A 15,476-nucleotide genomic window follows, 5' to 3' on the forward strand; every position below is an offset into this window, starting at 1 on the left:
TATCAACTTCTTTTATAGTGTTGTGAACGTTACCTCATTTTCCAAGTCAATATAACTTATATAGCAGAATAGGGTTATTTACTATATAAATTATTTTTATTTCTAAAAAAGGAATCTCTTTAGGACTTAATAATAATATTTAAGTTCCAACACTACATAATTTGTAAGAGTATGTAGGGATTTCATAGGATCACAGTTATATTTTATTTCTTCAATTTAGGGTCTAAATCGGTGTATTATTTTTATGAAATGTAATTGAGCTTTTTAATTTATTGCATTGGAAGTTAGTACATTTTCAGTGCACGTTTTGTCTTTGTTTCAGTTTCAGGGAACTAATTTGATGTCACATCTTTTTAATATAACCATATAATATGGCTTGACTTTACCTCCTTTAGTGATCTATTCATCTCAAAGTAACCAAAATTTCTTTTCTTTTGAAATTTATATTACAATTTCCACACTTGTTAATAAAAATAAGGAAGAAAAAATGGATTGTTGGCACATCAATTTCATAAAATTAATTAACACGGCGTGACTTCCTTTTGTGATATATCCAACTTGATCTACAATTTGCAATCACACACTTGTTTTTGTTAGGAGACTTTGAATAAACTTTATCCAAATTCAGGAGTTATATTAATGTAACTAGCTTATTACTCTTTTCTTAGATCACATCATATCAATATATCTCCACTTTATTTGATTCATGTAGAATAACTATTAAAAATAAAATTTTGTGCAGATATTTTATCTTAATTATTATTTTAGCTAAACATTATAAGATTAAAAAAAATATATATATCTTTTTCATTTAAACAAAATGAAACCTTATACACGTCAAGCTAATAGCCTTTACATTGACTAGTTGACCTAAAAGGACTATTAACTTTTTCTTACAGTGTACTGAACGTGATATAATTTTCCAAGTCAAACTATTTGGTTAAAACTTATGGCAGAATGGATCATTTACGATAGAAATTATAGATTTCTTTCTTCTATCGACAATTATTGTCCTTCTTTTAACTTTGAAGAAAACTACTAACTTCTGAGTTAGGTTTACGTCTCCTCAATTCTCTTCAACATATTAATTAGAATATCATAGAAATTCAAGAAAGAAAAAATTGTGGATAAAACTTGAAACGCAGCGTTTTATTAGTTAAAGTTATACGCTGCGCTCCATTAACAAAACCACAACCAAGAACGTTGAAGAAGAACAAATCAAAAGCAGGGGCTTTAAGCTTAAAACCCAGAAAAGAGCAGGTTCAGTTTGTTGCATGGCTGTCAAAAGTACATATAATCATTGCCAAGTTTTACAGAAGCAGTTAGTTATCATTGTATTCGTTTTCTCTTTAATGAAAAAGTAGTACAATTTGCGCTAGATCAAGTTCTCTCTGTTATTCGTTCAATTGCTCAAGTTTACTAGAAAATTCTCATTGGGAGATAATAAAAAAAGGTTTTGTACAAAACTAAGTTAGAAATTCTTGCGGCTATGATTTGATCTATTGGGTTTTCCAATTGAACTGAACTGTGATTAACAAAATGACAATTTTCTAAATTAGACAGTGTGTGGTGCAGGAAAAAAGCTTTTCGTCCTAGAGTAGAAATTAAGCTAAATATCATTTTCATACATAACTGTTCGCTAGGGTAGAAAGTAGTAGAAATTTCAATGAAAATCATAATGGAGCATCAAAAGTCCAATGGTAAGTTTTGGTGTGCCCATCTCAGTCATTATGTTGAACTGTCAATGAAAGGGAAGGAGAAAGGACGCAGCTTGACGTTTATCTAAATATATAAGACAATATCACTATCATGCTGACTTCTGAGGGCCACAGGACATTTAACTCCTCTTGCTGAATTGTATTAGGCGACTTGACTTGTAAATATCTCAAGGACACTATCACATACCAGCAATAAGTGGTTCCAATTCATTGCTCTTGTTCTATACAAATATATATATACGACAATATCTTGAGCTTTCAATTGATTTCACAAGTCTTTACCTCCTCTTGTACGTTCATCCAATTCTGAGCAAGTAGACATCATCTTTGCTTATGCCCTTCATTGTTAGTAAACCAAAACAAAACAAAATTATCTTTGATATTGTTACTCAATTGGAATCTTACCACAAAAATCATGTCTTTGATTGCTCAGAATTGGATGAACATATATGACGGTCCAAAGTCTATGAAATATTATTACTTAAAATATAGTATTTCGAACAAATTATTGAGTAATACTTACAAAGAAATGAATATAAAATCTTATTTTATGCAATACTATTACTACAAATAATTTTTAAATGTAACCTAATATATTTCTAAGCAACCCTTTTTGGCTTTTTTTTTTAATCTTGCTTTTCATTCTATTCCAAATGGCCAGCCACTGAGAACATAGTGATTGTTATAATATATCTATAATATTAATTAATTTTTATTTTGTTAAAAATAAAGAAATTAGGTAGATTTTAAATAAGTATAGTCTATGTTATATGATGCGACTAAATCAATTCTAGCAAGTGCACTAGTCGTGTTTAAGTAATAAAGTAATGAGTTGAATATCGTTCCACAGAGTTTAAATCAATTATTTGTAATTACCTAAAACTGCTTACACGTTATTAAGAAAACGAAAATTTAAAATGTAAAAGTAACGGATTAAAAATAACTAAATTAAACAAATAAATAAATTCATCAATCCCTTACGATTAATTCGCCCTATTCGATTATGAATTAGATGGACTACAAATTCATTCTAGAATCTCTATTCAATTACTTCTAGTTTTAATTGTGCAATGTCATTCCCATAAAACAATTATGAATATGAATTAAGCAATAAACCCTAACTTCCCTATGTGAATAAAAGTAATGCTAGCCTTACTCACTCTCTTACTCATTTCTCTTACTTACCTTTGTAAATAAAGCATAGTATGGGTACCATAAGCATGGTACGAATACCATATGTCATTTTAACAAAGGTGAATAAGAGAAGTGAGTAGGGGGAGTGAGTAAGGCTAGCATTTTTCTTCAAATCATCATCAAGGTAATTGAATCAATCCAACATTCATAAAGTATTAAACCTAAACTCTTGCACAAATTCATAAATGTAAATCTGGTATTAAGAATAAAAATTGTTCAAAACATAATTAGAGTTACATCCTCCCCTAACAAAAGAGATTTACTTCATCCTAAGAACAAAAAAATAAATACAGAATAAAGAAAACATATTCAGACTTGAAAATAAACAAAAATCAAACTTTTAAATCTGATTTTCAATCTTTAAGCCTCAAGAATGCGCCTTCTCCTCTAAAAAATATGCAAAATTCGTCAATTGACAACTAATCTCAATTATACTTAAATACCTAAAAGAGTCATAAGTGAAAAAGGAAAGAAAAACTCATAAAAATACCATAATAGTTTCTGCCACAACCTTGACCGTGGCTAAATTTAAGTCACCACCGCCTAGGCCGTGGCTAAAATAAGTTAGAAATTCTTGTGGGTATGATTTGATCTATTGGGTTTTCTAATTGAACTGAACTGTGATTAACAAAATGACAACTTTCTAAATTAGCCAGTGTGCAGTGCAGGAAAAAAGCTTTTCGTCCTAGAGTATAAATTAAGCTAAATTTCAATGAAAATCATAATGGAGCACCAAAAGTCCAATGCTCCAGGCTTAGTAAGTTTTGGTGTGCCCATCTCAGTCATTATGTTGAACTGTCAATGGAAGGGAAGGAGAAAGGACACAGCTTGACGTTAACCAAATATTTAAGACAATACCACTATCATGCTGACTGTTGAGGGCCACAGGCCACTTGACTCAAAACAAATCTTTGGCCCTTTTCTATACTGAAGCTGAAGTTGCAAATTATTGAGTAATACTTTACTTGTAAAGAAATGAATATAAAACTTTATTTTATGCAATACTATTACTACAAATAATTTTTAAATGTAACATCATATATTTCTACGCAACACATTTTGGCTTTTTTTTAATCTTGCTTTTCATTCTATTCCAAATGGCCAACCATTGAGAAAATAGTGATTGTTATAATATATCTATAATAATTAATTTTTATTTTTGTTAAAAATAAAGAAATTAGGTAGATTATAAATAAGTATAGTTTATGTTATACAAATTTAATTGAACTCATTACATGTAAAACCATTATAAAGGCAATATATTTCTTTGAACTTGATAAATATGATTTTGATATAGGACAAATCTCTTATTACGGGAGAATTTCTTTCTAAATGGTTTTTAATTTGATTTACCGTTAAGAAATTGGAACTTTTTTCATACAAATTTCTATGTTAATATCATTTCTTTTATTTGATGTGATTAATAGTATTGACAATGATCGTTTTCAAACATTGAAATGTGCCGATGACCAATTGTATTGAATAAAAAACTTATCAATAATTATTAAAGTTATAATATTTATCATGATGTTGAAAATTATAAATTATCTCACTTTTTGAAATTCGCCTCTTTCTTGAATTCTTGACTTCACCCACTGATTGGATGATTGTGCATATTATTGTGACACATGAGATAAATTTTCTCATGGTAACCTGATCCCACTTATTTCAGGCTTTGGTTCATGAAACTTGTTATCAAAATCAGTTATCTAGAAGTTCACTGTACCGTAACTACTAAGTCTTGGACTTGCTGATCTTATTCGTTATATCGAGTTGTCCATGAAAGGGGAAGGAGAAAGAGAAATGAAGCAGCCAGACATTTTGAGCTGTCCATGAAAGGAGCTTGCCGATCTTATTAATTACATCGATCTTAACATAAGTTTGTGTTTGCGGATGAACGTATAAGATGGGTCAAGGATTTGTGAAATCAATTGACAACTTAAATTGGTGTCTCTTGTGGAAACGTAATACAAAAGAATTGTATTTCAAGTGAGTGTCCTTAATAGTAGACTGAAGCTACAAAGATTTTGGAGCCATAGAAGTCATTATCATTATCAATACTACTTACTTGGAGCCATAGAAGCCATAAAAGCCTTTGGCCCTTCTTTTACGTTTGTCCGTTCTTAATTGTTCCTCCACTTCTGAGCAAGACCTCCCTTTCTATACGTTTGCCACTTCTGATATGTTTGTCCAGTCTTATACGTTTGCCCCTTTCTATATGTTTGATGCTAATATTTGGCCCATCTTATACTTTCCTCCAATCTTGAGCAAAAAGTCATTATCATTATCGTATAATACTTTTGACTAGAGTTGCAATAGCAAATATAGATGACGTTCATGTAGTGGGGCTGCTTTGCTTTTATGAAGTCATTTACAACAATTATGAACTGCCTATAAATTCATCTCAATTCTTGTAGCTTAAGCACCATATCTTGATTATCTATTCTACTTACATACATCATGACGCCATCCTCAAATTTCTTCTCATTTATGCACTTGCTTGTTTTGTTCTCTTTATTTAATCTTATAGTCCTGGCTCCCTTCAATTCCTCTGCGCAGACACTCTGTCATGATGATGAGCATTCTTCCTTGTTGCGGTTCAAGGAAAGTCTAGTCATTAATAAGTCTGCTTCTTCTGATCCTTTAGCTTATCCGAAAGTTGCATCCTGGAAAGCAGATGAAGACTGCTGCTCATGGGACGGTGTCACCTGCAATGAGGTTACTGGTCATTTGATCAAGCTTGACCTCAGTAGTAGCTGCCTCTACGGTTCTATCAACTCTACCAGTACTCTCTTCCAACTTGCGCATCTGGAATGGCTCAGCCTGGCTGATAATGACTTCACTGGCTCTAAGATCCCGTCCAAAATCATGAACCTTTCTAAGTTATCATATCTGAACCTATCTATTTCTGGCTTCTCTGGTCAAATACCGTCAGAGTTCCTAGGCCTCTCAAAGTTGGAGACCCTTGACACATCAATGAATCTTAACTTGAAGCTCCAAGAGCCAGGTCTAAAGAGCCTAGTTGAGAAGTTAACTCACCTCAAAGTGCTAATACTTTCCCAAGTCAACATTTCTTCTTCAATACCTGATATCTTGGCAAGTCTATCTTCGTTGACCAAGTTATCCCTCAGGGATTGTGAATTGCAAGGAGAGTTTCCAGCAAAGATATTCCAATTACCCCACCTTCACTTTCTCAGTGTGCGGTACAATCAAGGCCTCTTTGGGTACTTGCCAGAATTTGAAAAGAGCAGTCCTCTTCAATATATGATACTAGCAGGCACAAGATTCTCTGGTGAGGTTCCATATTCAATTGGAAATCTTAATTCCTTAATTGTCTTGGATATTCAAAATTGCAATTTTTCAGGATCAATTCCGTCTTCACTTGGTAATCTTACCAAGATCACTTATCTTTACTTATCTGGAAATCAATTTTCGGGCAAGTTGTCAACTCCGGTTGGAAATCCATCTTCTTTACAAGAACTGGACCTTTCGCATAACACTTTTTCAAGCCAAGATTCTCGTTCGTTGTCGTGGATGGCTAAGTATAGTAAACTTACTTATTTAGGCCTTTCACAAGTCAACTTGTTTGGTGAAATTCCCTCTTGGCTCATGAACCTAACACATCTTACTCATTTATATATGAGCCAGAATGAATTAAAGGGTCCTATTCCATATTGGCTTATGGACCTAAGCCAATTAGAGGAGCTATCATTGTCATCTAATCGTTTGATTGGCAATATCCCTTCTCAAATTAGAAACCTAATGCAACTGCAGGTTCTTGCACTTGGTTCAAATAAATTGCAAGGCGCATTTCCTATCGCTCTCTATGACCTCGAGAATCTTCTTGTGCTTGACCTCGCTTCGAATAATCTGAATAGCACAGTAGATATGAACATGCTTTTTTATAAACTCAAAAGTTTAAAATTTTTAATTCTTTCCTCAAACAATTTATCGTTGCTCACCGATACCAAAGTTCATACAAAATTTCCAAAACTTTCAGTTCTCCAATTGCGGTCGTGCAACCTTATTGAGTTCCCAAATTTCTTGCAGAACCAAGATCAATTAGAGATTCTAGACCTTTCCTCAAACAAGATAGCTGGCCAAATACCTGGATGGTTTTTGAATTTGAGTGTGGAATTTTTGCTACGCTTGAACCTTTCCAACAATCTTTTAACCGGCTTTGACCAACATCCTCTTAGTTTTTCATGGACTCGACTAGCAACTTTATGCTTAAGTTTAAATAAATTTCAAGGACCACTCCCAGTTCCCCCACTGTCCACTATGCGTTATTTAGTTTCGTACAATAATCTGACAGGAGAAATTCCACCAGCTTTATGCAATTTGAATCAGTTGGAAACTCTCGATCTATCTCACAACAACTTAAGTGGCAAGCTTCCACAGTGTTCGGGAAATTTCAGTCATTTCCTACAACTACTAAATCTGAAAAATAACAACTTTAGTGGAGGTATTCCTGAAAACTTTGTGAATGGAGAAAACTTGTGGATGATTGATTTAAGCCAAAATCAATTACAAGGGAAAATTCCAAGATCATTGGCCAGTTGTACAAAGCTAGAATTTCTTGATCTTGGAAACAATCAAATCAATGATACTTTTCCATCTTGGTTGGAAACACTTCCAAATTTAAAGGTCCTTATCTTACAATCTAATAGATTAAGGGGCGCCATAAAAGAGCCTGAAACAGACTCTGCTTTTCTGAAACTACGAATCATCGATATCTCCCATAATAGATTTACAGGTCATCTTCCATCAAAATACTTTCAATCTTGGGATGCCATGAAAGTTGTCAATAGAAGCTCACTAACATATATGCAAGATCCGAGGTCTAGTGAACTCAATATAGGTATTGATGAGATGATTAATCTTTTACCATCGATTTACGATTACTCAATGCAATTGAGTACCAAAGGCATAGAGTTGGAGTACGGAAGGATCTCAAATCTCCTCACAGCCATTATTTTCTCGAGCAACAAATTTGAAGGACAAATTCCAGCATCCATTGCAAATTTAAAAGGGCTTCATTTTCTCGTTCTTTCGAACAATAATCTCAAAGGCTCCATCCCACCATCCATGGCAAACCTAACAGTATTGGAATCGTTGGACCTTTCCAATAACAAGCTCTCAGGACAGATTCCTCAGCAACTGGAAGATCTCACATTCCTTTCATACTTCAATGTCTCAAATAATCAGCTCACAGGACGCATACCACAAGGAAAACAATTTGATACATTTGAGACTACATCGTTTGATGGGAACCCAGGATTGTGTGGGAAGCAGATAGCAAAACAATGTGGAGATTTTCCGCCTTCAAAGAAAGAGGAAGATCCTGCAGGCTCGAAGTTTCCACTTGAATTTGGCTGGAAAATAGTTCTGACAGGGTTTGCTAGTGGGATAATAGCTGGAGTGGCTCTTGAGCATGCTTTTTCTCCAAGGATAAAGGTATTGTTCATGAAGATTTTCGAGAGGAAGCTCATGAATACATTCCGGAGAAAGAGAGCTCACAGAAGCACGATGTAAGTAGCTTTATTTATTTTTTGTTCACAGAGTTAATAAATGTAGCCTTAAGGATCATCTACTTTTTCACGTAGTCGTGTTTTCTTCTAGCAGTGTCTTTACATTTTGTTGCCATAGATTCCATGATTACTCGCTTTAATTTGTTAAATTCTTGCCCCAAAACCAGGTTTGGAAATTTAAACCTTGAAAGCTAAAGCAAAGCATCTCACTCCAAGAACTAAAAGGAAAAATTGAATTTGTTGTAGTGTAAGTACCCCGTCATTGAGCTCGTTCTTGTCAAAAGAAAGTGTCACCAAAAGGTGGAGGAAATTTGATACTCCGGTTTATATGTAGACATTATTGTTCAACCTCCCTAATAATAGCTCACTAAGTAATTTTAACATGTAACACATTATTTTTAAAACCCCATTTTTATTCTTATAGATTATGTGTATATTTTGTGGTTTTGTTTTTGGGAAAGGGCATTTCTGTCACATTTTAAAGTTTCGTAGGGGCTGAAAACGAAAGAATGGAAATGGTTGGGTTTGCATGAACAAAGGGAAGAAAACTTGACATTTTTGGAGAAAAGCCTGATGTTGCGGGGTTACAGTGAAATAAGAGAATTCAAGGGGGAATTTCAAAACTTCTGGAAAGTTAAAATTATAAAAAGGGCTGATTTTCGCCCAGATGAAGAAAGAAGAAGAAACCGCGAGAAAGAAAAGAAAGAGAGAGAGAGGAAGAAAAAGAGGGGAGAAGAGAAGGGAAAGAAAAGAAGAAAGAACGTTCGGCCGATCGAGAGGAGGAGGAAGGGAAGAGGAGAGAAAAAGGAGAAGAAGAAAGAAAATGGAAAGAAAAAGAGAAATGAGGGAGAGAAAGTGAGGTAAGTGTCGGCCAAGTAAAGATGAAGGGGGATCACGCGAATTTTTGCAGAAATTGTATCATGCATGTAGGTTTTAGAGTGATTCATCTCACTATTTCTTCAATTTGTGTAATTCTAATTCAATTTTGTCAATTTGGGTTGTCAGGTGAAGAGAGGGATGATGCTTGAGGCAGCTGGGCATTTCGGGTTGAGCTGAAATTTTTTGTGAGTGGATTAACCGAAAAGTCTTTTAAAAACTTAATTTCTGTTTGCATATCAAGTTATTTATTTCTATTATAATGTTTTGGGTGCAAAATCTGGAGTTCAGTATGTTATTTGCTAAACCTTGTCTTGCATGTTTTGGCTGAGCAAATTTTTGGGTGATAATGCATTAGCTCTGGTTCCAAAGTAATGACTTTTCATGCTGCATGTTATTTAAATATATGTATATGGCTATCTCATGAAATTTGATGTTGATGGCTGCTTGATATGGGGTGTCGTTGGCACTATAGAGAGGAATTGGCTTCGGCTTATGTTGAAGAGTGGAGAAATTTTATATTAAGCAGATTTTTAGTAATGGGAAATGTTGGTGTTGGCTTATTAAATTGTTGAATGGAATATATATTTATTTGGAATGAGACTTTATCAAATAATTAACTCTTTTCTTTATTTATATACACATATAGGTGTATAAGGTGCATTTGGTGTTTTGTTCTTCAAAAATGGGCTGTTGGCTTAATTTGGAGATAGTTTTGCTAATCAAAGAGTGAGTGGGAATTGCACAAAATTCTTTACTAAAGGATGAGTTTTTAAGCTTGCATGTTACTTTTAAGTTATTGCCTTTCAATCACTTGGAAATTATGTGTGAATTGAATAATTGAAATGTTGTTTTATTTGGTAGAAATGAGTTGTGGTTGATGTTGTGTGAAGAGTAGTTGAAGAAAATATATATATATGGGCAGCAAATGTTGAAGGTTAAGGCTTGTATGTTAAAATTCGGGTGAATAATTTTAATTAGCATGCGATACACGTTGTATGCCAAATTCTAGTATGTTTTGTTTTAAATTATTTTACTAAACTATTGAGTTAAATGTGCTGTTGGTGGAATTGACTTCAAATTGGCTGGTAGATTCAATTGGAAGTGTTGAAATGCATGAATAAGTGGAATTTTGATATCTTTGGTAAATTGGTTGAAGGAAAAACACAAATGGGTTAAAATATCAGTTTTGAAACATGTTTAAAAATTTGCAGTCTCACCCCCATAATTGACATTTTTTAGATTGCATGTTATTTAAGTGAAGTAAGTCATATGTTTCCATGATAAGGACATTATTAGATGATATTTAAGTATTGTTGTGGTTTTAAAACCCCTAGCGAAGTACCCACCCCCCAGATTACAAACTTTATGCTCTATCCATGCGATGTAAGGTTGCACTAGGTATTGAGATATTCGGTCTTCAGGCTCTACCATGTGTATTGAGATATATTAGTGCTCTGTCTGGATGTCAGTGTCTACCAGGTATTGAGATAGTTTTCTTCAGGCTCTGACTGTGCGATGATAGATCTTGTCAGGTATTGAGAGATTTTCCCAGCTCTGCCTGTATGTGGGATGCCCACCTTGTTTTGAGATATTTTCCCCGGATACTAGTTGTGGTGAGAGTTTTCAGTACCAGGTTCGAATTTAGTATCATAATCAGTTTTAGTTTAAGGAAAGAGAATTAATATTCAGCTCACAGTATTTAGAAAACAACTATTACATGGTTAAGAGTTTGAGCTCATAAGCATTGTTAAGATAATTGCTGGATATACATAAAACATTGTTTTCAGAATTTTCTTGATGTGTTTAATTGCATGTTTTAGTATTTTTGAAGAGTACATGACATTCATTGAGCATAATTTCTTTTTTTCATAAATCTGACTGTTATAAACATGCTTTTTGAAAATGTTTTGTCAAATGATTTATCCCAATCTCCCGCTTGTTGAGCATTTCAACTAACCCCATTTTGGAAATGCTTTTCCCCTCCCCAGGTTCTCAAGACGGTCATGCCGAACAGTGAGTTTTCCGCTTAGGGTTGTGCCACGCATCTCCAGATTTCTCTTGTGTGTATCTTGTTTATGTTGTGAGGACAAGTTTTATATTTTATGTAACCGACTCATGTTTTCGAACATTGTCAAAAACATTTATGTTCTTATTTCCGGATTTCAACTGTGTTCTATTTCCATGTATTTTACTCTGTGTTTCCAGACTTTTTTTTAAGTTGCTAATGACATATTGTTTTCAGATTTCCAATTACGCGTCTACTTTATTTATGTTTCTTATGGGAATAAATATTATTGATATGTGGGTTTTATTCAAAGAAAAACAGATTTTCACAGGTTTTCCACACGGCACATCTCGGTCACCCAATTCTCTGGGATAGGAAGGGTTGGGATGAGTCGTGTCACTATTGTTCAGCCTCAAGAATCTTGAGCTACTGTCATTGGGTAATTGCTCTAGACTTGTGGCTTTCCCAGAAGAAGGGTTGCCCAATTCCAGCCTGAAATCTCTTCTAATTTTTCTATTTTACCGTCTGAAGTCTCTTCCCAATTATTTGTATAAGTTTGCATCGCCCTCAAATTTGAAAGCACAATATGTAGCCGATTGTGAAAGATTTATTCCTGTCTCTAAATGGAGGCCGCATGGACTCAAGCATCTTAAAAAACAAATCATTTTCTGGGGATGCCCATGAACAGAACTTGAAGATAAGTAATGGGTTGCTTTGCCAGGGGAATACTTTCTTACAACTATAAATGGAGGTGAAATTTCAAAATTCTCACGCTTATTTGGAGAATTTTGACAGTTCACCAAATTCTCAAGCATTTTGTTTTTGAAAATATATTGATTTTGAGTTGATGAAGTTATAAATTTGACTTAGCTGAATCCTGAATGCCACTATTTCTGCAACAATATTTATACAATCAGCTAATAGAACAAATAATAAGTCTTTGTTTTTGTAACCAGCACTTTTAATATCACGTGGAGAGCAAACACAGCAACATTGCTGCCACTATAGAAACTCCAATGTTGGCAATATTGGTTTTGTCACTTGAACTTGGTGCAAGAACAGGCAGAGCACCAGTAGGGCTAGACCTGAAGTCGAACTCAGTATCATCTGGAGTGGAGCCATTGGCCACGGCAGGTAGCGGCGGGTCAACGATATCTGCTATATTCAGGGATGGGCTTGGGGCGCTTATCAGCGGCTGTACTGGTTCAGATATTATACTAAGCATATCCCCTATTGTAGCGGGTAAAATTGTATAAGGCAGATCAGCTTTAAGGTCAGAACATGGGCTTCCTGCAATTTTTTAAAGTAAGTATAGTGAATAAATATTTGTTTCTTGGTTGCGAGTAATCATGATTTTATTCAAAACTCTGTTACAATCGCGTCTACGCCCATTCCTTCTACATAAGTTGCGAGTTCTATGACTTCATGAATCTTGATTCTAACAAAAATAATCAAAACAAAAAACGTTACTTTACTTCCATGTATCGAAAACAGACTATCTTTTCTTGATTTATTTCTTTGTTCTCATCGAAAGATCTGAGTTATTATTGTCAAGATAAGAACTTGAATGAACCGTGTTATTAATTCTTACCAGAGACCACAATGAGGACGAGGTCTCCGGAGAAATTCCCAGTGGAGATTGTTCTTCAATCCAAGCCTCCTTATGATATGATCAAGAAATGAAAGTGGAGTCACAAGATGCATCTTCCATTTGAGGCAGAAAGCAGCAAGAGCTCCATTCTCTGAATGGCTTTGGCCTCGAAAACTATTTGACAACAGAGGGTTTTGCGTCACTAAGTAACACTCTTTTTTCTGAAGTGAATGAAAATATGTAATGAGGCTGGTTTGAGTTGGGGCCTTGGAGACCCGTTTCTCCATGTGGGCAGCCATTGAGCTCCTCAGGGTTTCAGTTTCAACCTGTGTTTGCTCAAAGCTGAACTTGAGCCTGCATTTATATGCTCTAATTTGGTTTTGTTTTTTTGTTTGTGTGTAAGCTTGGAAAGGGACTAAATTTCTCAAGTTCTCAGAGAACGCTTGAATTACTGAAATAAAATCCAATGTTTCAACATGAGAATGTAGTAGTTTCAACACTTGATGGCTGAAGTTAACCCTGTGGTTGTGGACATGAATACATTAATAAAAATACTTGCTAAGTGAAATGCATTCTCATATTGGCTCTCAACACAGTAAATAAGGGTCAAGTAGATAAGAAACAGCTAAAAATTGAAGTGTTTAGTTCATTCCCATGATCTAATTGTGTCTTGCATTACAAAATATGTACAAAAATATGGAATTAATAGTAATCTTGATGTCAATACGGATGTTCAGTAAGTGCTACACAAAAAAGGATCAACTGTCAATGAAATCACCACCAAGAGTCACCTTAAGTGCAAGCTGGACTAGGTTTTTGGATAGAGAACGCCTTCCGATTCTTATTGTCAAGTATAAATGTGACAATCACAAATGACAGTAAACAGATGATGAAGAAAGCAATGGCTTGACACGCTATGAAAGGTGGTTTGTAAAAAACATGAGAGAAAGAACAAGAGAAAAAGTTATAAGACTATATCGTACAATAATTCGATGTACGGTTCGTCTACATTGTCTCAAAAGGATTGGTGATACAACATTCGAACATCAATATATCAATCATTCTCTTCCATTGTTCATAATCGTTTGCTGTTATCAGTCCCTCATAATACCAATCACTGTTCATCCTAATGTGAATCACTTATCCTGTTCTTGAAACAAACAAGAAAATAAGATTAATTTCATTCATTTATGATCAAATTTGAAGAAGAAGAAACAAAATTACCTCTAACCAACATTGCAAGTAGTAATTCCAAGTTGCCTTTTCAACTTTCTTAACATCAAGCTGCTTCTTCTCAGACCATCTTTCTTCCCCTGAACCAAAGCTTCGATTAATCATTTCAATCAAACTCTAGACCTGCCAAATCTGAAGCAGCAAAGAAACAAAATTGAGCGCTAACAATAGTTGATAATACTAATTCAATTGTGTCTTCAGTAGTGCCACATAGATTAATGCCTAAAAACAAGCTAGAGTCAAACCAAATTGCAATCGATGCAATCTTCACACTTCTTTCATACAAACTAAAGATCACCCAGACAAACAAAGTTAAACAAACAGGAAACACAAGCGTCCCCATTTTCTGCACGCCAAGTTAAACAAACAGGAAACACAAGCGTCCCCATATTAAACTCATGGGTGAAAATTCTTAATTCCGAACTATTCAAAATGTAGCAAAAATAAATAAATAAACCATTTAAAATTCTTTAAAGAAACCGCTCTACTAAACATTTTTCAAAATGAACATTTCTTTGGTTTGAGAGTAAGTACCGCTTGAGCAAGTGAGCTCTTGTCAAAAGAAAGCTTCACGAAAAGGGGTGGAAGCTCTGATTGATCCATAGAATTCAAGACTGGAATCACTAATTCGTCTTTGGAACCCATGAGTGGAAACTCTAGTTGATTTTTGGAACCCATGCGAACAGCGGGGAAATAGACAAATAGTATGAACGTATGTAACTAGTAGGTGACTCAGATATTTGGAATCGACCCAAGGGTAAATTGGTAATAACACAACAGAACCAACACAAGGGTAAATTGGGAATAACAAACCAACCAAGTTCCACCAAGCATAAATACATCACACCAATTCACCGAAGTTTTTGCCTTTTGGGGTTTCCAAACGGCCGAACGACATCTTCTTTCCTCCGGAAGTTTGCCTTGACGACAATTTACTCTCGAAGGGTCATTACTTTAAGAATGAGGCTTTGCTCTCGAAGGGTCATTGTCCCTTCCCTTTGATTTGTTAGTGAAGCCAGTGATTTGCACCAGCAAGGTTACCCATCATCACCAACAGCAACATCACCATTCTCAGCTTCCCAACACAACACAAACACAACACGCTCTGATCTCTCTCTGTCTCTGTGACGAGGCTGTGATGATGACGGTGTTTTCTATGTGAAATGATCCGACGGTGGGGAATCCCTGCTTATCATGGCGAGGCGGCTTCTGGGTATTTTTGAGAAGTGCTCGTTGCTTCAGCCATGGTGGTAAAGTTTTGATCTTTGTCTGATAAAAGGCGAATCTGAGCCTCTTTTTTTCTGGGGTTTCTGGCAAAGTAATGA

At 34.8% G+C, this 15,476-nt stretch overlaps 1 protein-coding gene across 10 annotated transcripts; it reads left to right on the forward strand.

Annotated features, from left to right (window-relative positions):
• Positions 1-5,282: 5,282 nt before the first annotated feature.
• On the forward strand, positions 5,283-13,366 carry LOC116124677 (receptor-like protein 6). Of its 10 annotated transcripts, XM_031410408.1 has the most exons (5): positions 5,284-8,443; positions 9,449-9,507; positions 9,969-10,048; positions 12,284-12,632; positions 12,922-13,366. In XM_031410408.1, exons 1-2 carry the CDS (start codon positions 5,373-5,375, stop codon positions 9,450-9,452), a joined length of 3,075 nt encoding a protein of 1,024 aa, XP_031266268.1. In that variant the 5' UTR covers positions 5,284-5,372; the 3' UTR covers positions 9,453-9,507; positions 9,969-10,048; positions 12,284-12,632; positions 12,922-13,366. The 10 variants fall into 10 exon arrangements, with proteins under 10 accessions (XP_031266271.1, XP_031266263.1, XP_031266264.1 ...); XM_031410411.1 differs by lacking the exon at positions 9,969-10,048 and having other exon boundaries at positions 5,283-8,443; XM_031410403.1 differs by lacking the exons at positions 9,449-9,507; positions 9,969-10,048 and adding an exon at positions 11,311-12,078 and having other exon boundaries at positions 5,283-8,443.
• Positions 13,367-15,476: the final 2,110 nt, after the last annotated feature.

This window comes from Pistacia vera, unplaced genomic scaffold, assembly GCF_008641045.1.
Source record: "Pistacia vera cultivar Batoury unplaced genomic scaffold, PisVer_v2 Contig155, whole genome shotgun sequence".
NCBI classification, from domain to species: domain Eukaryota; kingdom Viridiplantae; phylum Streptophyta; class Magnoliopsida; order Sapindales; family Anacardiaceae; genus Pistacia; species Pistacia vera.